Below are 21,112 nucleotides of genomic sequence, written 5' to 3'. Positions count from 1 at the left end.
TATTACCACAAATTTCAAGCGAAATACAGCACCAAATTTTTATTTGCAAAAATATCACTTAAATTACAGCTAGAATTATACGAAAACTTTCATTTTTTTTCTGACTTGAAAATTGTTTGTTCACTAAAACAGGCAACTGTCCTAAGCAGAAATATGAACCAATTCTTCTGCAAGGACCTGAAAGATGGGGAGTTAAAAGCCTTTTTTGCACAATCTAACTTTTTAATTTCTTAACTTTCAATTTACAAGGATAATTAGATCTTATTAAATATTGATTTTAAATAATTAGACCAGAAAGACTACTCCAAAGAATAACATATAGTTACTTAATGATGAAGAAATATTGTTTGAACTTATTTTGGTAGTTATGTTGTCTAGTATCCTGAAATGACTTTTGTAACTCAGACCATGACTGGTTACCTTAAATTAGATTTTAAAAGGACAGAATTTTTTTTTTTAATTCTAAACCAAGTTATCAATTCAAGAATAAAATGAAAAACTAACCCAGATAAGAGCTTGCTACACTACCCATAGTCAAGGAAACATTATAAAATAAAATTTACCATTAAACTATATGTATCCAGCTCCAAAAAATACTCTTTAAGGTGCTATTCATCAAAGTAACACTTAGCTTTGACATTTTATGTGTGTGGGAGGAATACTCACATAAGACAAATTTGATGACTGCTTCAAAATTTCAAGCCACTATAATTCCATGCTTGTAGGCACTTCCCCAGACAGTAATTTACATGAAGGCTTACATAAATGGCTTAATGACTGGTTATAGCCAGGATAGTCCTGGTGATAAGACTCAGTCTGGTCCTTGGTCAACAAATAATCTTGCACCAAGATTCAATTAAAAACTTTTCTAGTTTGATATGACTTGCCAGAGCTTGTGCTCTTCACAGCCTTTGAGAACTTACAGGTGCCTCTATACTAATCAATAAATAGTCCATCCACAAGCACTGATTAATAAGTTCATGCTCTGAACTGGGTATTGAGGATAAAAAGCAAAGTAGTATTATGATACACTGGGAAAAAACATTCACTGTCTTTGAAGTCAGATTTCTAAACTCCACTTCAGATGCTTGCTCTCCACGGAACTGGGAAAATCATTTCCCTTCAACTCCCTCAACTATAAAATGAAGGATTGGATTAGAATAATCTGAGGTCATTTCCAACCCTAGATTTCTCATCCTTTGGGGGTCCCTAATCTCAAAGAACTTCTATTCTACTGATAAGAACTTCCATTTATAGTGACTGACATATATTTCATCTACTTGTATCACTGTTGTACACTGTATTAGCCCCATTTTCCACGAGAAAACTGAAGCTCAAAAAAAGTTAAAGATTAAGTCCCCAGTATCCAAGGTGGGATCTTAATCCAGATTTTCTGCTCCAAATTCAATACTCGATGAGCAACACACCATACTACCTTCATTGGAGGCACTGGAATAGGAATTAATCAGACCATTAAAATAAACTCATTAAAAGTTACCAAAGGATTCTAGAAAATTTTGACTTCTCTTGTGGTAATGACACCAAAAAAGAATTTTAAAGAACTACAAATGTAATTGGTCATTCTAGAAGTATACTAACTGGACTTCTCTCTCCAGGATAGCAGGATCATTGTAGCCTGAAGTATTAGAAATTACAAAGTGTCTTTGGTTCCACACAGAGTTATTTCTCACATCCTCTTTGAGAAGTTGGTCTACATATTGCAGCTCATTATCCCAAAGCTTGAACTCCTAAAGAGAGGGGGGAAAAAAAAAGAAAAATTTGGATTTCCATGATTATTATAATGGATATGCATTTTTAAAATTTTAGGTTACTCAGAATCACAAGCCTTACTAAGAGATAATAAAGAACAAATTTTTTGAAGAAAAAAATTATTAACATCTAGTTACTTCAATATAAATTGCACTGTATATTAACTTTTGATTATCCTAAGAGTAATGAAAAGAAGTAAAATTTTTAAAGCTGGAAGGAATTTTAGCAATAGTCTGATCTAACCCTCTTATTTTGGGTATCATCAGGGATTCTTAGAAAACTCCACAATGATCTAAATTTAAATGCCATCATTTCAAACAAAAAGTCTACAATGCAGATAAAATTCAATAAGAAATTTCCCAACTCAGTGACCTGCTTAATTCATTTCTAGTCTCAGCTTCATAGTAGGAATAAACTGTACACTAGTTTGAGCTGAGCTGCCTTCATCCTTTCTAACTCAGATCTCTACCAGGAGTAGAAAGCAGATAATGATGTTTTTATTTTAAAAGGCTCTTCTTGAAATCTAAATCTTTTTAAATGGGAGCCAAAAGGAAACAGTGAAGGGCAGCATGTTAATAAAGAAGTTGGTTGAAAGCAAAACAGGGCTGCCTCAGCTTTCCATGACAAACTCTAGTAACAAAATTTACAAATTTGCCAGGACAGGGAAATTGTGAATAAATCAATTACATAATTCTTTTGACTTCAGCCAATTTACAGGAATGTACTAGTTACCTACTATGTGCCTAAGATTAAGATTAAAAATACATGTGGATTGGAATTTAAATATGAAACACAGTCCTTGATTTCTAAGACTTAATTTTATTAGATAAGACTAAGAATTAGGTAACTAAGAATTAATTGCATACTATGGTCTGTACTTTTATGAAAGTTATAGTAACTGAGAAAGTCTGGTCAGTCTAGGAAGAAAGATCATAACCAGAGATAAGTAGTATGACTAATGAATTAAAAAGCTACTAATTATTGAGCACCAAAGTAATATTATCTACTCCTGTATGCATCCTTATCTAATAAGCTTACTTAGGTCCGATGTACTCAAAGGTGCCAGAGGTCTCCTTATCCTACAATGATGCGTTTGTAATGCTCTAGTTTCCTTTGCTTGAGTAAAAGCTTAAACTCCAATGTTCAGGAGCCATTCGGGTCAGTCAGCAGTGTTGGCAGATTTGATCAGGTCAAGGATAGAACTCAAATGTGCTGTAGCAGGCCTGAATGAAGACAAAGGGGACCAAAGTGGCCTATGTCCTTGCTATAACCTTGGTTTTAAACATCAATAAACTATAACTGGGCAAGCTGCTTTTAACTGTGAACTGACTCTTTTCCTTAAATACAAATAAGATCATTACATATAGATAAAGCTGCTTTATAGTTTACTAAGTACTTTCATGTTATTTCTTGATCTTTTTACAACTGTGTGAGGCTAGTTGAATGTTTCCATTTTACAGATAAAAAACTTAGATCCAGAAAAGTTAAGCAAACTTGCTCAAAGTCACATAGCTAACAAGAAGTAGATGGAAGCTGCACTTAAACCCAGCTCTTCTGGTCCAATATGTTCTTTCATATATGCCATGCTGAATTAACAGCAACATTTGTCTGATGGTCCACTAAGTTTAATTCTCTTACCTCAACAGCATAACAATCAAAGACAATTCTAAAGGATCTGTGATGGAAAATACCATCCATATCCAGAGAAAGAACTATGGAGTCCAAATGCAGACCAAAGCTTATTATTTTCAAATTTTTAAATTTTTTTATGTATTATGATTTTTCCTTCACAACATGTTAAACTATGTTTAAGTTATAAATGTATAACCTACATTAGACTGCTTTCTGTCAGGGAGAGGGAGGGAGAAAAACATGAAATTTAAATCTTTACCAAAAAATGACTTGAAAATACTGGAGTTTTTTGGGGAAAAACACACACACACACACACACACTGCTGTCTCTGTGTCTAATGCAATATAGGTTCAGAGAAAAGATAAATGGGGGTGCCAGTTGGAGAAAACTTTATAAAGAAGAAAGGACATCTGAACTGAATACTGAAAAATAGCTTTGATGGGGGCAGGAAAGTTGGAAAAGGGCATAGTTGATGGGGAAACTAAAGTATTAAAGAGAATGGAAGGGCAACTAGGTGGCCCAGTAGATAGAGTACCCTTGAGTAAGGAGGATCCAAGTTCAAATCCACCTCAGATACTTACTAGCTATTGTAATCCCAATTGCCTTCAAATATAAAATAAAAATAAAGGAAATTGCTATTTGTGTGTGTGAACTAGGTTGGAGGATTTGCTAAGAAAGTAATGAGATAAAATGTTTGTTAGGCAAAATGGACTGGACTATGGAAGACTTTAAAGGAGTTTGACTTGATATAGTAAATATAGTCTTGGCAAGACAAGTGACACACACAGGTAAGGGAGATAGTATATGTGCATGACATATAGGAATGAATGGATTAACATTCAGAAAGACGAGTAAAGGCAACTAGCTAGATGGCTGCTATAATAATCCACAGAATCCTTCATGAAGCAAAGAAGGTGTGAACTAGGTTAGCAACAAAAGAGAAAGTAAATCTATAAAATTTTAAAAGTACAATCAATTAGACTTAAGTCACAGATTGAATTTGGAAAATATAGAATTTTACAGAAAAATGAAAAACATATATGCCAGCAGCAAACCTTACCTAAGTAATATAGTCCCTGAAAATCAGACTAGGTCAAATAAATTTCAAAGTCTTCATGAGTCAGTAAGAAATATTAGAACAAAATGAAAGCATTGTAAAAAATAGGAGAAACTCTAATAGTAAAAAAAAGACTTAAAAGTCAAGAAAAGTTAAAAATTTAAGATTCACTAGATGCTTTGAAACCCATTATTTTTAAAAAGGCTAGACAAGGTATTCAGAAAATCATAAATAAAAACTGACAAAATCTATTATTATAACCAGAAAGCAAGTTGAAGATAGAAAGAAGACATTTATCACTTTCTGAAACAAATCAGAAATGAAAAGTTCCAGGAATGTCAAAGTTAAAATGTGGAACTTTCAAATTAAAGAAAAAAAAAATACAGCAAGCATCCAGAAAGAAACAGGTCAAATAGCAAAGTTAGAATCACACATGACTTGGCAGTATCTATTAAAAATCAGAAGAAACTGTGGAATATAGTACTACAAAAAGGGAGAAGATAGAAAGGTTACAATCAAGAACAATTTACCCTACAAAACTGACTATAATCCTACGGGGGGGGGGGGGGGGGGAAGAGACACGGACCTCTTAATGAAAGAGGACTTTCAAGCTTTTCTGATGAGAAAAGATCAGAGCTGAGTAGGAACACTGAAATGTAAATCAAAAGTCCAGAGAAAATTATAAAAGCAAATTTATCTGAGCATTTGGAAGGAGTAAATCAGGTAAAGTTAAAATTCAAAGGGTAGGGACAAATTGATATCACTTTAGAAAATAATATCTTGGGGCAGCTAGGTGGTGCAGTGTGGGTAGGAAAGCACTGGCCTTGGAGTCAGGAGTCACGAGTACCTGGGTCTGGTCTCAGACACTTAATAATTACTTAGCTGTGTGGCCTTGGGCAAGCCACTTAAGCCCATTTGCCTTGCAAAAACCTAAAATAATAATAATAATAATAATAACAACAACAACAACAACAACAACAATAATAATATCTTTAAAAGATTGAGGGAGTTAAAAAGAGCAGAGGACTTGAAGGTGAACTATTCAGTGTTTGGTATAAAATTTCACCTTAAGAATAGGAAAAATGGTCACTGGGGGAAAAAGAATTACTGTAAATGTATACTCTCATGGTAAAGAACATGATCAAAAAGCTAAATAGTTAATTTATGCTATATTCTATGAATTGGCTGTATTTGAAATAAAATTTCACTCTACAATGAAGAACTTAACAAGCATACATATATGAAATATTTCCCAACAAAAGTTTGGATAACATTTTCTTGGTTCTATGATCTTTACTACAATCTCTTGTACTTTTAAGAGACCTATAACATTTTTAAGTTCAAAATCAACTGTGTGTGGATTTTAAAAAAGTTTCAATACAAGTTTTCTTTGTTTAGCAACTTTGGAATATATTATTCATTAAAAAGTTACAATATCAACATATTCAAGTTTGATCTGTAGAATTGATAATGTTATAGTTATATTATTTTATTAGTACAATTTCCCAAAGAAAATATAAAAGTTGATCAATATTAAAGGTTTTCTTCTTTTAAAAATTTAAATAAGCACTTTAGAAAACCCAAATTACTTGGAAATTAGTTTGTGTATTTCAGAAACATAAAACTTAACTTTAAAGTTTATTTTAAGACAAACTCTAAATTCTACAATAAGATAATTATAAAGGAAAGGCACTTTGTAATTTTATAAATGTGAGTTGAAATTGTTATTGTAATAAACAACAGAGAAGGCAGTACCTGAATGACCCACTGTCGATGCTGCCAGGCATGGTAGTTCTTTGCATCCTGGTTAAGAATATCAGCAATAAAATCAAGCTCCTGGGATGGATCCTTCAGCCATTCCACTAACACTCGCCTGTGGTGCCTAAAACCCCCAAATAAATAAGACAAATGTTGCCTAGTGTAAGTGAATGTAATAATCAATTCTTAACTATTACGCACAAGTCATCAAGCTTGACAAAACAAGAATTAAAAACCCAGTTGCAGACTTAGCACTGTCTGTTAGAAACCACAGTCCTCAAAGATGGCACAGTACGATCCATACAATGAGTCAGGTAAAACAAATGAGGAAAAGATTAGTATAAAAAGCTTGAGGGGAGTTTTGATCTGTATCTCCAAAGAATATATGATTATGAATTAGCAGAGAATGACTATGGCAATACATAAACCAAGGAGATTATCATACAACTTTTCAGAATTTCATAGTAACTAGACAAAGTAAGGTATATAGAGTATTCTTGCTATCTGTTATGAGTTACTTCTTGACACAGTCCCTTCCACAAATGTACCCCACAACAGAAAACTTTCCTTTGTAATAAAGAAACAGTCAAGTAAAATCAACTAACAATGACCTCATAAAACTGTATTTAACATTTTCTAAGCTCTCACTACTGTTGAAATAAAAGGCAAGTTTCATCACCTACTTAACTGTCACAGAGCAATATTGGTTAATAAAATTACTCAGAATTGAACTTCACTTTGCTGTTCTCCCACATCATTCATATAACTTTTTCTATATATCATTCTCCTAGTTCTGCTTGACTCACTTTACAATAGTTCTTACAAATCTTATGTTTCTCTGAATTCTTCATATTTGTCATTTTTTTACTATATGATATTTCATTATATCCATTTATCAATATGTTCAATGAATCCTTAACCAATGGGTCTAGTTCTTTGCTACTACAAAAAGTACTGTTATGTCATGTTTTTCTGTTGGGATCAATCAAGTTAATGAAACAGGCTGAAGTGGAAAGGCTGTCAAGAGAAACTGATATGGATTTTGCTGAGGTATTATATGAAAATAATAAAACATACACTCTTAGAAATCCCATATAACAGAAAGTTGGACACTAGTAGTTTTTTCTGCTACAATAACTCATGAACTGGCCTATTAAGGGGGAAGAGCCAAGATGGCTACAAGAGAGGATCCTGTCTTAGGCGCTCTCTCATAAAACTTCTAAACTAAGAACTCTAACGAAATTTTCGAGAGACAGAACCCACAAAGGGACCCAGGGAGGCAGTTCTCCTACTCAAGGTAACCTGGAAAAGAGCAGAAAGGCCCTGCTCCCCGGGGTTGGAGGGGAGGCCCATCAGAGGAGTGGCCTGCCAGAGCAAAAAGAACTTCAGCCTCCCAGAGGCAGTCCCAGGGAACTGGGAGCCGGGGCTCACAGCAGTGGGGGAGTTTCCTGACCTATGCCCTGGGGAGCACTGGGCACAAATTAGGGGAACAGCTGGGGGACCTCTGCCAGACTGAGCTTGTGAAGCCCAGCCCTCAGGGCACACAGCAAGCAGTGGCCAAGGCAGTCCAGATCCAGGAGGAGCCCGTAAGCAGGAGCCCCCAGGGCATGAGCCCATTGAACCTAGGGAGGGGAGTGAAGAGAGAGTCTGCTCTGTCCTCTGCCCCTGGAACAGGACTCTGGGGCTCTGACCACATTCAGATCCTGATCACAGTCTAGGCCCCCCCCACCTCAGCCCCAGGCCAGTGGCAGAGGGAGGCGCTTATGGTCATTCACAGACCAGGAGGGAGGACAGAGCCTCACACACTGAGACCCTTGTGGGAGTGTCCCAGAAGCTCAGGAAGCACCCCCAAAACAGGCTCAGGCTGGGAAAATGAGCAAGCAGAGAAACAAGAGAAACACCTTTGAGAAATATTTTGCCTGTGAGCCCAAGAAAGATCAAAACACTCAGTCTGAAGATGAGGAAGCACAAGCTCCTGCATCTAAAGACTCCAAGAAAAACAGAAATTGGGCTCAGGCTATGACAGAGTTCAAAAAAGACTTTGAAAATCAAATGAGGGAATTAGAAGGAAAAACTGGGAAAAGAAATGAGAGAGATGCAGGAAAAACATGAAAATGAAGTCAGCAGCTTAGTCAAGGAAATCCAAAAAAAAAATGCTGAAGAAAATAGCATGCTAAAAACCAGCTTAGGTCAAATGGATAAAACAGTTCAAAAAGTTATTGAGGGGAAGAATGCTTTAAAAAGCAGAATTGAGGGGCGGCTAGGTGGCGTAGTGGATAAAGCACCAGCCTTGGAGTCAGTAGTACCTGGGTTCAAATCTGGCCTCAGACACTTAATAATGACCTAGCTGTGTGGCCTTGGGCAAGCCACTTAACCCCATTTACCTTGCAAAAACCTAAAAAAAAAAAATAAGCAGAATTGGCAGATGGAAAAAGAGATATGAAAACTCTCTGAGGAGAACAAATCCTTCAGACAAAGAATAGAACTCAGGGAGACTGCTGAATTGACAAGAAATCAGGACTCAATACTTCAAAACCAAAAGAATGAAAATGTGAAACCTCTCATTGAAAAAACAACTGATATGGAAAACAGATTTAGGAAAGATAATTTAAAAATTATTGGAATACCTGAAAGTCATGATCAGGAAAAGAGCCTTGACATCATTTTCAAAGAATTCCTACAGGAAAAGTGCCCTGATATCCTAGAAGCAGAGGGCAAAATAGAAATGGAGAGAGTCCACAGAACCCCCGGAGAAAGAGATCCCAAAAAACCAACCCCCAGGAATATTATAACCAAGTTCCAGAACTCCCAAGTCAAAGAGAAAATATTACAAGCAGCCAGAAGGACACGATTCAAATACCATGGAGCTGCAATCAGGATCTCACAGGACTTAGCAGCAACTACATTAAAAGCCTATAGAGCTTGAAATATAATATACCAGAAGGCAAAAGAGCTTGGAATGCAACTGAGAATCAACTATCCAGCAAAACCGAATGTCCTCTTCCAGGGAAAAAGATGGACTTTCAATGAACCAGGGGAATTTCAAATGTTCCTGTTGGAATGGCCAGAGCTGAACAGAAGGTTTGATCTTCAAATATAGGACTCAGGTGAAGCATAGAGATTGGAGAAGGGGAAAATATGAGGGACTTAATGATGATGAACTGCATATATTCCTGTATAGAAAAATGACAACTGATAATACTCATACGAACCTTCTCAGTTAATAGAGCAGGTAGAAGGAGCTTTTATAGATGAAGCACAGGAGGAAGTTGAATTTGAAGATAAAATATGGTGTAAAAATGGAGTCAATAGAAAAAAGGGAAATGTAATGGGAGAAAGAAAAAGGAGAGGGGGGAATAGGCCAAGATATTTCATATAATAAGATTTTTCTTTGTTACAATGAGCTATTGCAATGATATGGAAGGGGGGGAAGGCAAGGGGGAATGAGGGAATCTTCGCTCTCAACAGAGGTGGTTAGGAGAGGAAACAGCATATATACTCAATGGGGTATAGACATCTGGAGTAAGAAGAAAAGGGAGGGGACAGGGGGAAGGGGGGATGTGAGTGATGGAGGAGAGGATGATCCATGGTGGGAGAGCAGTCAGAATACACTTTCTTTTTCACTTCTTGCAAGGGACTGGGATTGGATGGCCTGTCTGGGACCATAGGGCCAGGTGGATGCTGGGCCTAAGGGATGGGGGGCTCGGAGCCTCTTGGCCCCAGGGCCAAGAATCTGTCTGCTGTGCCACTCAGCTACCCTACAGCAGAATCAGAGTGAAAGGAGGGAGAAAATATAGTACATGGTAGTGGAGAAATATGAAAGGAGGGAGTTGCGATCAGCAATGGCAACGGGGAAAAAATATGGAAGTAACTTTTGTGATGGACTTATCATAAAGCATGTGATCCACCCACGACAGAGTTGGTGGTGTTGGAACACAGAATGAAGCACATTTTATTATTATTATTATTTTTTTGGGGGGGGGGTGCAGGGCAAATGGGGCTGGGTGGCCTGCCTGGGGCTGCATAGCAGGGTGATATTTGGGTGTCTGAGACTGGATTCAAACCTGGGTGCTCCTGGTTCAAGGGCCAGTGCTCTGTCTGCCACCCAGCCACCCCTACTATTATTACTATTTTATTTTATGTCTTTTTTTGGTTTATGCAGGGTAGTGGGGTTGGGGAGGCTTGCATGTCACACAGCTGGGTGACTGTTGGTTGTATGGGGCCGGATATGGGCTTGGGTGCTCCTGGCTCCAGAGCTGGTGCTCCATCCACTGTGCCACCTAGCCATACCTACAATTATTACTATTATTATTTTTTAATTTTAATTTTTTTCTCTCCCCTTTACTTTATTGCTCAAGCGAGTCTATATTTTTTTGGGGGAGGGGGTATTTTGTTTACTCTTAAACAAGAATATTTTATTAATGTATAAAAAACATTGTTTATACAAAATGAGAATATTAAAAAAATAAAATATAAGATCAATAAAAACAATTCTTATAAAAAAATTAAAAGAAATAAAATTAAAAAAAAAAGAAAAGTCCTATTAAGGTTTAGAGGTTGTGGTCTCCATTGGTAGAAGGTGCAACAGTATTGATGGATTTTTTAAAGCTTAAAAAGAAAAAGAAAAAGAATCCCAACACTTCCCAGTAGTCATTATTAGCCTCAACAAAGCTGTAAGACATCCCTCTGGTTAGGTTAGGTTAGGAATCATTCACTTGAGAATTCAGGGAATGGGTGGCTAGGTGGAAGAGGGGATAGAGTACCAGTCCTGAAGTAAGGAGTACCTGAGTTCAAATCCGGGCTCAGACATTTAATTATCTAGCTGTGTGGCCTTGGGCAAGCCACTTAAACCCACTGCCTTGCAAAAACCTAAAAAAACAGAAAAAGACAAAAAAAAAAAGAATTCGAGGAATTTACTGTTTGGTTTTCCAGAATTTATAGCCTAATAGTGGTATCAGACTATCTCCTGATTAAAAAGCATTACAATTTTCAGGATCAACTGACCAATACAGCAATGAACACATGAAAACATGGCTGTCTAAGCTGGTCAAAATAGTATTTCAAGTTCTTTTTATTCTCAAAAAATGTTTAATACTATGTCTTCCCTAGAATGTAGCATAAGATTACATGCATAGAAAAGAAGGTAGCTAAAAAATATAATAAAGATAATTTAAAGGATTGCAATTTCTATTTCCTGCCACCAAGTCCAGAGAGAATTAAGGAATCTTGAACAGAATTCAACTGCCATAGGTTGCCTGAAAGGGACTTCAGATGACATCTAAATTCAACCTCTCATTTTAGAAATGAGGGCCTAGAGAGGTGAAGAAACTTAGTCTAGGTTACATAGGAAGTAAACCACAGAGGAAAGAATTGGAGCCTGATGTCATGATTCCAGAGTCAGTGTTCTTTCCACAGTAATATAATACCATTAGTAGTATCTTTTAAAAAGATTTTAAAGACTCTTGTTATCTACTTAGCATTACAAAACAGAAAAGCTATTCTGTAGACATAGACAACATGAGGTTGTAAAGGCCTCTGGACATCATTTAATTCCTTTCTTTTAAAAATGAGAAAAGGTGGGATAGCTAGGTGGTGCAGTGGATAGAGCAGCAGCCCTGGAGTCAGGAATACCTGAGTTCAAATCTGGCCTCAGACACTTAGTAATCAATCACCTAGTTGTGTGGCCTTGGGCAAGCCACTTAACCCCATTGCAAAAAAAAAAAAAAAAAAAAAAAAAGAGAGAAAAGGTGACCCAGTTAGTTTCAGTGATTGAACTTCAAGCTTGTTATTATATTCTGTAATGTCATTCAATTAAAGATAAAAGAAATCTCCAGTCAAATTAATGTCAAAATACCAGAAGTTTTCTTTATTAAAAATGTTTTAAAAATACAAATAAATACAAGCTATACATAAAAGCATTTTATACATAGCAACATTTATCAACCTATACAATCCTGCTTTCTGCCAAACGATGTCATGATTATGGACCTTAGAACTGTAAGGTTATAAAGTATCTATTGATGATATCAAAGAAAGATGAAATGATGTACACTGTTTCAGTATGTTTTATTACACAGGCACCCTTCAAACAAAAATGCCTTGACCAGAGCTGTTTTTGTAATAACACCTACACCTGCAACAAAGTCCCCTTGGGCAACAGTTTCACAAGCAAACAGTTAGAATATTCCTGTGGAACCACTCCCATAATATAAGTTAACTGTGTACATGGATGTACACAAAAATAATAGGAAAATACAAATATACAGACACACAATCCAAATTATACTATACTATAATAAAAGGAAAATAAATTTTCACAAAATTTAGAATAGGAATTAATTAAGCAGAATCATTCTAAAGGGATGTTCAGGGGAAATTAGAACATCAAATAGGTGAAAAAATGGAACACATCTTTCAGTGCTTCTATGATGCCTTATTTTTTAACCTTTCAACAATTTATCTACCACATGTGGCTTCTTAATACTTTTGTGTTTAATATGCTATATGAGTAAGTGTGACAGCACTATAAATGAAGAAAGGAAAAGCAAAAGGTTTTCTTATCTTACCAGACTTGGTAGTTTTTGGGCTGTTCCTCAATTATTGCAGTAATATAGTTCATTTCCTCACTTAGATCCTTTTGTAGAGACTTTAAGAGAACTCTCCGAAAATGCCTACATCAAAATAACAATCATCAAAAACTTCATCACTCAAAATGTTTTATACCAACAATGTAAAGCAAAATTTTAGATACTAATATTAAAGTAATTTTGCTTATGCTCTTCATAGTGTGGAAGTATATTAAAACCTTTTTAGTTTCTCCAGAAATGTTAACAAATATTTTTCTAGCTTAAAAAACCCTTTCTACACTTGTCCTTTCTTATGTGTTAGGATCAACAAAAGGCCTTTCTTAAAGAAATGAATAAGGAAGGACATTAAACTTTTAACAAAAGAGTATCTCTTGTCTGGTTTGTTAAGATCCTTGCCTATCCTGTCCCTAAGTAGTACTGGGCACACTTAAGGGGTAGTGTCTACTTCTCCATTCAAAAAAGGTTTAAGATATTGCTCAGAGGCAGTAGGTGTCTTTTATCAGGAGAATCCTGGACTGGAATGGTCAAGGAAAAACATATTAAGACTTTATGTTCAAGATTCTAAAGATGTTACCTCATATTGTATTTGAGTTGGAGAAATATGTGTGAGGTTATGGGGAAACTAAGCAGGAAATGCTTGGATATTACATAACTATTAAATTAAATTATTTCTGGCAGACATGACACTATATTACATATTCCTTTCCTTCCCATTTTTTACAAGGTGTAGCCAAAATAGTTTTCGTGTAGGTTTCCATGCTCCATTTCCCATTTCCATGCCTTTGAAATGACTATCCCATGTCTGAAATGAACTCTCATTTCACTCCAAATCTTAAGATTCTCTTGGTTTCCTTATAAACTCTGCTCAATGGCCATATTTTACATGAAGTTGCTCCTGATCCCTTGGCAACTAGTGCCCTCCTCCCTCAATTTAATTTGCCCTTATTTTGTATGTACTTATTTACACACACACACACACACACACACACACACACACACACACACCTCTCTGTCTCCTATAGAATGTAAGCTTTTTGAAGAGAGAGCATTAAAAGCTCTCCTAACTAAATTTACTATCAGATCTAATCAGATTGATTGCCACATTTTAAAATCTATTAAAATAGATTTTTGTTTTTTTTAAATTATGAAAACATACTGGAGCAACAATTCTGAGCTAGGACATTAGAAGACTCAATTTGGCTCGTTTTACAGATGAGCAAAACAAGGCTTAAAAAAGTTAAGTGACTTGTCCAAGTAGAGACTGTAGGTTAATAATTAGTCAGTACACCACTGTGGCATATATTGTGAGCATGTGCCATTTAAACAATTAAAAATAATGTAATTGGGAAAATTAGATGGCGTAGAGCAGATAGGTGGTGCAGTGGATAGAGCACCAGCCCTAGAGTCAGAAGAACCTGAATTCAAATCCATCCTCAAACACTTAAATTGCCTAGCTGTGGGACCTTGGGAAAGTCATTTAATCCCACTGCCTTGCAAAAACAGAAAGCAAAAAACCAAAAAATAATGTAATTGATTACTTACCACACAGTATAATTAGCTGCATTTAGCTCAATAGCATCTCCAGTTAATTTAAAAGCTCGTTCACTTCTTTCATCACGTTGCAGAACAGCCCGGAAATAATCATAAACATCTCTAACTGGAAACAGAATAGTTAATACAAAAGCATTACAAACAAATAACTTTCTCATTTAAAGTCAGTACTATATTATAACATCCACATTACTTCTCTACACTCTATGCTGTATCTTATATAACACAATCTCTACTCTTAAATTTCTAGAATAACTCTTATATGGTCACTCACGTATTTGTTCCAAGGACAAATAAAAACCTGACAAATACAAACAATGCTCTTTTTAGTGGTTAACAAGGTTCTATGTTAGTTACAACAGATCAACAGATTCAGATTTCAATAAGGCTCAAATCTGTCTTTAGATAGTGAAATAGGGATTAGCTCAGATTATTATTTCATCATTAATTGTTCAAGGCAGATTAGAAAGGTCAATGGCTTCCAAATCTTTATATAGCAAAGGAACAGTTATTAAGAAAGTGATCTAAGAATCAGTATGGTAGGTTTAAATTCACTCTCATTTGTATATATCTCAAATGATAGTAGCTTGTGTTCAATTAAAAGTTTATGGACATACATATAATGGAACAATGAAATATTAAAGAGAAAGAAAAATTTAGATCAAATAAAAGACTCATTCACATATTTAATTATACAGTCTACATAGTAAACAAAACTGATAATGTGAACCAGAGAGATGATTGTTGGTTGACAATCTTTTTAAGCACAATAAAACATTGCACTTCTTGCATATGATAAATTTACAAAGGCAACCAGAAAATATACTTCAAAGTAATTAATATAATTTGCTTATTTGTAGTTATTATAAATCATGTGACTTTCTTAATTTGCCCACACTGCAACTTGCCCATTAAATTTTCTTCATTTATGCACCAATTACTAGACAAAAATAAACTTACATTTTTCACTATAAATTATCTGGACCACTGGATTTGGCCCATCATTCTGGGGCACCGGCTCTATGTCAGCCCATTCTGGTCTGTCCCTGTAAATATACATTTTTCTTTTCAGTGCTTGAAGACAGACAGATAAGAGAAAGAAAAAGGACTATGGTGTTTATTAGATTAAAGAATGACAAATATTATTCTCTTAAAATATTAGTTCTTATAGTCATTGTAACATAAATATTAAAAAATCCCACAGAATAGGGGCAGCTAGGTGGCACAGAGGATAGAGCACCCACCCTGAAGTCAGGAGGACCTGAGTTCAAATTTGACCCCAGACACTTAATTGCCTAGCTGTGTGACTTTGGGCAAGTCACTTAACCCCATTACCTTAAATAAAATTTTTTAAAAATCCCACAGAACACAAATCAGAGTCATTTTGCTACTACTCATCTTCAGTCTTTCCAGGGTTATCAAATATGATTAGGATTCATAATTATCTTCATTCACAAAAATAATAACATTTTAAAATACAAAAACGTCTTTGAATAGAACAGTAAGTCTTTGCAAGAAGTGCACAAAGCTTCTAATTTAGAAATGAAACTAAATGCACCAGTCTGAGATCAGAAGTCACCAGATTTTCCTAATTCAAAAAGACTCTTGTCTTCAGATTCTGTTCTACTTCAGTGTCAGCATTTCTTCTTTGGAATAACAATGTACTAGGAATTTGACATTTTAAAGTCACAATATCACACAGCTTATTGTTTACTAGCTAATGTCATCTACCAAAGGTAGATCTGTGGGGGAACTCTATCCCATAAGAACACATTATCTTTTGATACAACTCAAGTGTAATCACAAACTTTTTTTTGCTGATCTACAATGGTGATAATAGGATAACTTTCAGTCAATCATGAAAGTCTGCCCACTGTGTAAAGGAGGTGACAGGAATAGAAGGGAAGAAGCACTTACTAGGCGCCTACCATGTTCCAGGCCACTGATTAGTGCTTTTAAAATGTTATCTCATTTTAATGAGGAGACATGGTATTAAATCATAAGATTTAGGACCTAGGACCCCCCCCAAAGGAAAAAAATCAATATTCAGTCTTCCTGGGGTAAAGATTTTAGACTTTATCAAACTGTAAAACAATTTATTTAAGCCTATTCCATAATAGTTAAAAGTGGCGTTTAATTATTTATCACATGCATGTAAAAATGCCAGAGCAGAACAGAGATTCCAGATCTTCTCTTCTGACTCCCAAGATTGGTATCTTTTTCTCCTCAGCAAGTGACTTTCAAGTTGAAAAACAACTTTGATCCCTCTGATATATGAGGGGGGTCTAAGTGGTGGAGTGAAGATATGGATACCATTTGTGGCCACCTTTTTCCACATTCTTGGAGACACTATAGGAATCCCTTTCCTACCTGCCATGAATCTGCTTTTCAGATAATTTAAATACAACTATCCAAACAAGATGAGGAAATCTATCCTAATTTACCTTGCCAAGTGAAACTGAATTAGGCAACCTGTTTTCTTTATTTCTGAGTTTTGGTGAGGAAATAAGAGTAAGTACAAACCACAGGCTCGTTTTATATATATAAAAGGGATTAGTTGTTTTTCTTTGAACAAGGGAACATTCACTTGGGGAAGAAATGTCTTTTAGTGTTAAAAGATGACAAAAATTTTCAGTGTTGATGCTGCTTGTTCAATCCATTTCAGTTATTGCATGACCACATCTAGGGTTTTCTTGGCAAAGATACTGGAGTGGTTTGCCTATTTCCTTCTCCAGCTTATTTTACAGATGAGGAACTAAGGCAAACAAAATGAGGTGACTTGCTTAAGGTCACACAGCTGGTGTCTGAAATTGGCCCAATGCTGTATCCACTAAACAGCCTAGCTGCCCCCCCCCCCTTTTAAAGTAAGGGGACTACACTTGTGCTGCTTGGGGGGGTGGGGAGGCAGTCAATATAAAATCCAAAAGGAAGATAGATGTCCCACAATACAAAATGAAAAACTTTGGCACAGTGGATAGAGCACCTGCCCTGGAGTCAGAAGTACCTGAATTCAAATCTGGACTCAAGACACTTAATAATTATCTAGCTGTGTGGCCTTAGGCAAGCCACTTAACCCCACTGCCTTGCAAAAAATCTAAAAAAACCCCTCACCCCCCCAAAAAAAACACAAGTTTTTTACAAAGTTGAGTGTGTTGACTCAGGAGGTAGTGAATTCTTAATCACAGGATGTCTAGTCCAATATACTGCTTTTGCCCTCCAGGAACCTCCAGTTCTACTCTACCATCCCTTCCCTCCACCAGACAATTTTCCTTTATACAAGTAGTCCTTACCCTACAATCTGAAAGATAGATTGAAGGCAGGTAAGAAAGAGTGTCTAAGAGTATGGAAAAAGGAGGTTTATCCAGAATAGCAGAGGGCACGATGGCATTCACAACTTCCCTCCACCACTTAGATCCCTGAACATACCAGAAGGGTCAGAGTTGTTTCCAACTAAAAGTATCTGGGCATCTTGAATCCCCACTCTGCCCCTAAGAGTCAGTGCTATGTTTCATTCCATGAAGTCTTGGGGCCTGTTTCTCCTTCCAAACAAAACATAAGCCACACAGGGGCTGGCACCAGGATTCAAACACAAACTCCTCCCCACAAGTTCCTTACCTCGGTGACAACATTAGTACAGTAAAAACAACAACAACGGCACCAACCATCCCTGAGCGGGGGAGGATGGTGGACGCTTCAGTTTAAAAAGTGTTAACTACTAGCTAAGGAGCATCGGGAGTGGTGGGGGGGGCTCTCAGGTTCCGAGTGAAGATTCTAATTGGCTACCTGGGTGGATCTGGGCAACCCCTTCTCCCCTTGGGCCGGCTTCCTGTACTGTAAAATCAGTAAAATCAGAAAACAAGGCTATTTGGGTTCTGGGGCTGGTGCTCACAACTCTGACTCCTCGAGGCTACCTGGAGCCAGCGCCCGGGATGGGGCACCCGCCAGGGATCAGTCTGATCCCCGGGTCAGCTGCCGGGGCCAGGGGTGTCGGGGCCGGGCTGTGGGGACCAGGGGTGTAAGGGCTGGGCTGCAGGGGCCAGGGGTACTGGGGCCAGGGGTGCCGGGGCAGGACTGCAGGGGGCAGGCTGCGGGGGCCAGGGGTGCCGGGCCCGGGCTGCCGGGGGGCCAGGGGCCAGAGGTGCCGGGCCGGGCTGCAGGGGCCAGGGGTGTAGGGGCCGGGTTGCAGGGGCCGGGCTTCAGGGGCCAGGGGTGCCGGGCCGGGCTGCAGGGGCCGGGCTGCGGGGGCCAGGGGTGCCGGGCCGGGCTGCGGGGGCCGGGCCAGGGGCCAGGGGTGCCGGGCCGGGCTGCGGGGGCCAGGGGCCAGGGGTGCCGGGCCGGGCTGCGGGGGCCGGGGGCCAGGGGTGCCGGGCCGGGCTGCGGGGGCCGGGCTTCAGGGGCCAGGGGTGCCGGGCCCGGGCTGCAGGGGCCGGGCTTCAGGGGTCAGGGGGGTGCCGGGCCGGGCTGCAGGGGCCAGGGTGCCGGGCCCGGGCTGCGGGGGCCGGGCTGCAGGGGCCAGGGGTGCCGGGCCGGGCTGCGGGGGCCGGGCTTCAGGGGTCAGGGGTGCCGGGCCCGGGCTGCAGGGGCCGGGCTGCGGGGGCCAGGGGTGCCGGGCCTGACAGCGCGGCGGCCCGCGCGGGGGGAGGGGAGGGGAGGGGCGCAGAGGCGGGGCGGCCGCGCGGCGCGATGGGGGCCGGGGCCGCGCGCGGGGCCGGGCTGGGGGGCTCCGGGCGGGCTCGTCCCGCCGCCGCGCGGCCGCTACCTGTACAGGACGTAGGTGGGCGAGTCGAGGCGCATCAGCCCGTAGTCCTCCGGGAAGGAGTCGCTTTCCACTTCCTCCGCCGCCGCCTCGGCCTTGGGCTTGGGCCTGGGCCGCTCCGGCTCCCCGGCCGCAGGGCCCTCCGCGACCATGTCGGCCTCCGCCGCCACCTGGGCGGCCGCCATGTCGCCTCGGGCTCCCTCCTCTATCCGCCTCCTTCCCGTCTTCCCCTTCCGGTCGCCTCGCCGACCATAGAGACGCGGGCGAGCGCAGCCCGGGCGAGCGCAGCCCCGCCGTGCGGCCGAAGCCTCAGCGCCCTCGCGGGAAGGCGCCCGCGGTGCAGCGCGGGCGGGAGCAAGGCGCGACAGGGCCGCGGGCGCACGGGCGCATGCGCGCACGGTGCCCGGCCTGGGCGCCCTTCCCCCGCCCGTCCTGTCACTCTCCTGCCTTCCCCAATGCACCCACCCGCATCCTTTACCTATATTCTAGAAACTCCTTCTCCGCCTTCTCGCCTCACTGAAAATCCTTTGTTTCATTCCATACTTTGCCCCCCTCTCCCCCCCCCCAAAACCCACTTTTGTCCGAGGGAAAAAAAAATTTTAAACTATTGATTCAATTTTTAAAAAATATACTTTGCATTTTGGGCATATCTGCCAGAAATTATTTAACATAAATTAACCATTTGAAGCCTAAACCTAGAGAGCTGTTGAATGGTATCAGTCATACCTGACTCTTGATGATCCTGTCTGAGGCTTTCTTGGCAGAGACAGTGGACTGGTTGGTCATTTTTTTTTTTTTGCAAGGCAATGGGGTTAAGTGGCTTGCCCAGGGCCACACAGCTAGGTCATTATTAAGTGTCTGAGACCGGATTTGAACCCAGGTACTCCTGACTCCAGGGCCAGTGCTTTATCCACTAAGCCACCTAGCCGCCCCAACTGGTTGACCATTTTGAATGTGGTTACTGAACCTCAGTGAGGGACGTTCATCCCCGGCTAGGACTCAGCCTCCAGCCTGGACGCCCCTATCAAGAAGATAATAGCTTCTGGCCAAGCCCCACTACCTGCAGACAGGGGGTATCTGAGCTGATACCCCCTGTCTGCATGGTTCTGATCACCTTGAAGTAGGGGAAACATGGGACCAAGAAATATGCTTTATAGTTATTCATCTGTACCCTCTGCACTGACCATATTTCTTCCCCACCCCCATCCCATTGTTTGAGCTAGAGAAGAGGTCAGTCAACTTTTAGTAAACTTTCTTGCCCCAGTCTGGCAATGGCTCAGCAAATCCCTGTCACACACCCCCCCCCCCCCCCCCCCCCCCTGCCCCAGGTAGAAGACAAACCCCTATTGATAAAACAGTGGATACCTATCTTAGCCTGAAGGAATCAAGTTTTTGAACTACTACCACTCATCATCGTATCCCTAAGTCATCTCAACTCTTGGAGCCACTGTCCCCATCAACATATCTCTCATCCCTTCATCTCTGCTCTCTGAGTCCTACCTAAATGTCCCTACCTCCTAAAGCTCACCTACTCCTCAGTTGAGCTGCTCCTCTGCTTTTGAAGGACAGTGGGATCCCCAAACCCTTTTCCCTTCTTTACTACTTATCCTGTGTACTAGTTCTGCTGCTTGTCTTGCTGTAAAGCTAGCCCCCTCTTGGTGGGGGGGGAGTTGCCTTCCTGTGAAAGCTGCTGAGGTGACCCCCCAAATAACTTTCTCATACTCTTTCCTCCCTCTTAGCTGTCCTTGATGCTCTCACCAGCCCATCTGTAGCTGTTTCTTCTTTCCTTAATTCCACTACTTCTACTGAAACTCATTATCTTACTGCTTCTTCAAAGAATCTAACCAGTGAATTTTTTGTAGTAACCTGTTGAAAGGTCCAATACAAAGTCAGAAGGTCTAGTTATAAGGACAACAAAAGACAAATGAAAGGGTGTGAAGGTGTTTATTGAAGAAACATTCCAGACTCCAGCAGTAGATAATTGGGGAGCACACTTTTTT

The 21,112-nt window shown here is 39.8% G+C and overlaps 1 protein-coding gene across 1 annotated transcript in view; it reads right to left on the bottom strand.

Moving 5' to 3' along the window:
- Positions 1-19,365, bottom strand: part of FNTA (farnesyltransferase, CAAX box, subunit alpha) — a 35,748-nt gene extending 16,383 nt beyond the window's left edge. Inside the window, exons 1-6 of the mRNA XM_074209058.1 lie at positions 19,116-19,365; positions 15,317-15,402; positions 14,348-14,462; positions 12,785-12,889; positions 6,216-6,342; positions 1,600-1,748 (exon numbers count right to left, since the gene is read on the bottom strand). Of these exons, the coding sequence (XP_074065159.1) occupies positions 1,600-1,748; positions 6,216-6,342; positions 12,785-12,889; positions 14,348-14,462; positions 15,317-15,402; positions 19,116-19,297 (764 nt within the window). The 5' untranslated portion in view covers positions 19,298-19,365. The remainder of the gene's footprint in view (positions 1-1,599; positions 1,749-6,215; positions 6,343-12,784; positions 12,890-14,347; positions 14,463-15,316; positions 15,403-19,115) is intronic.
- Between the last annotated feature and the right edge of the window lie 1,747 nt (positions 19,366-21,112).

This window comes from Macrotis lagotis, chromosome 1 (genome assembly GCF_037893015.1).
Source record: "Macrotis lagotis isolate mMagLag1 chromosome 1, bilby.v1.9.chrom.fasta, whole genome shotgun sequence".
Classification (NCBI taxonomy): domain Eukaryota; kingdom Metazoa; phylum Chordata; class Mammalia; order Peramelemorphia; family Peramelidae; genus Macrotis; species Macrotis lagotis.
This window is presented reverse-complemented; position numbering and strand designations above follow the sequence as displayed.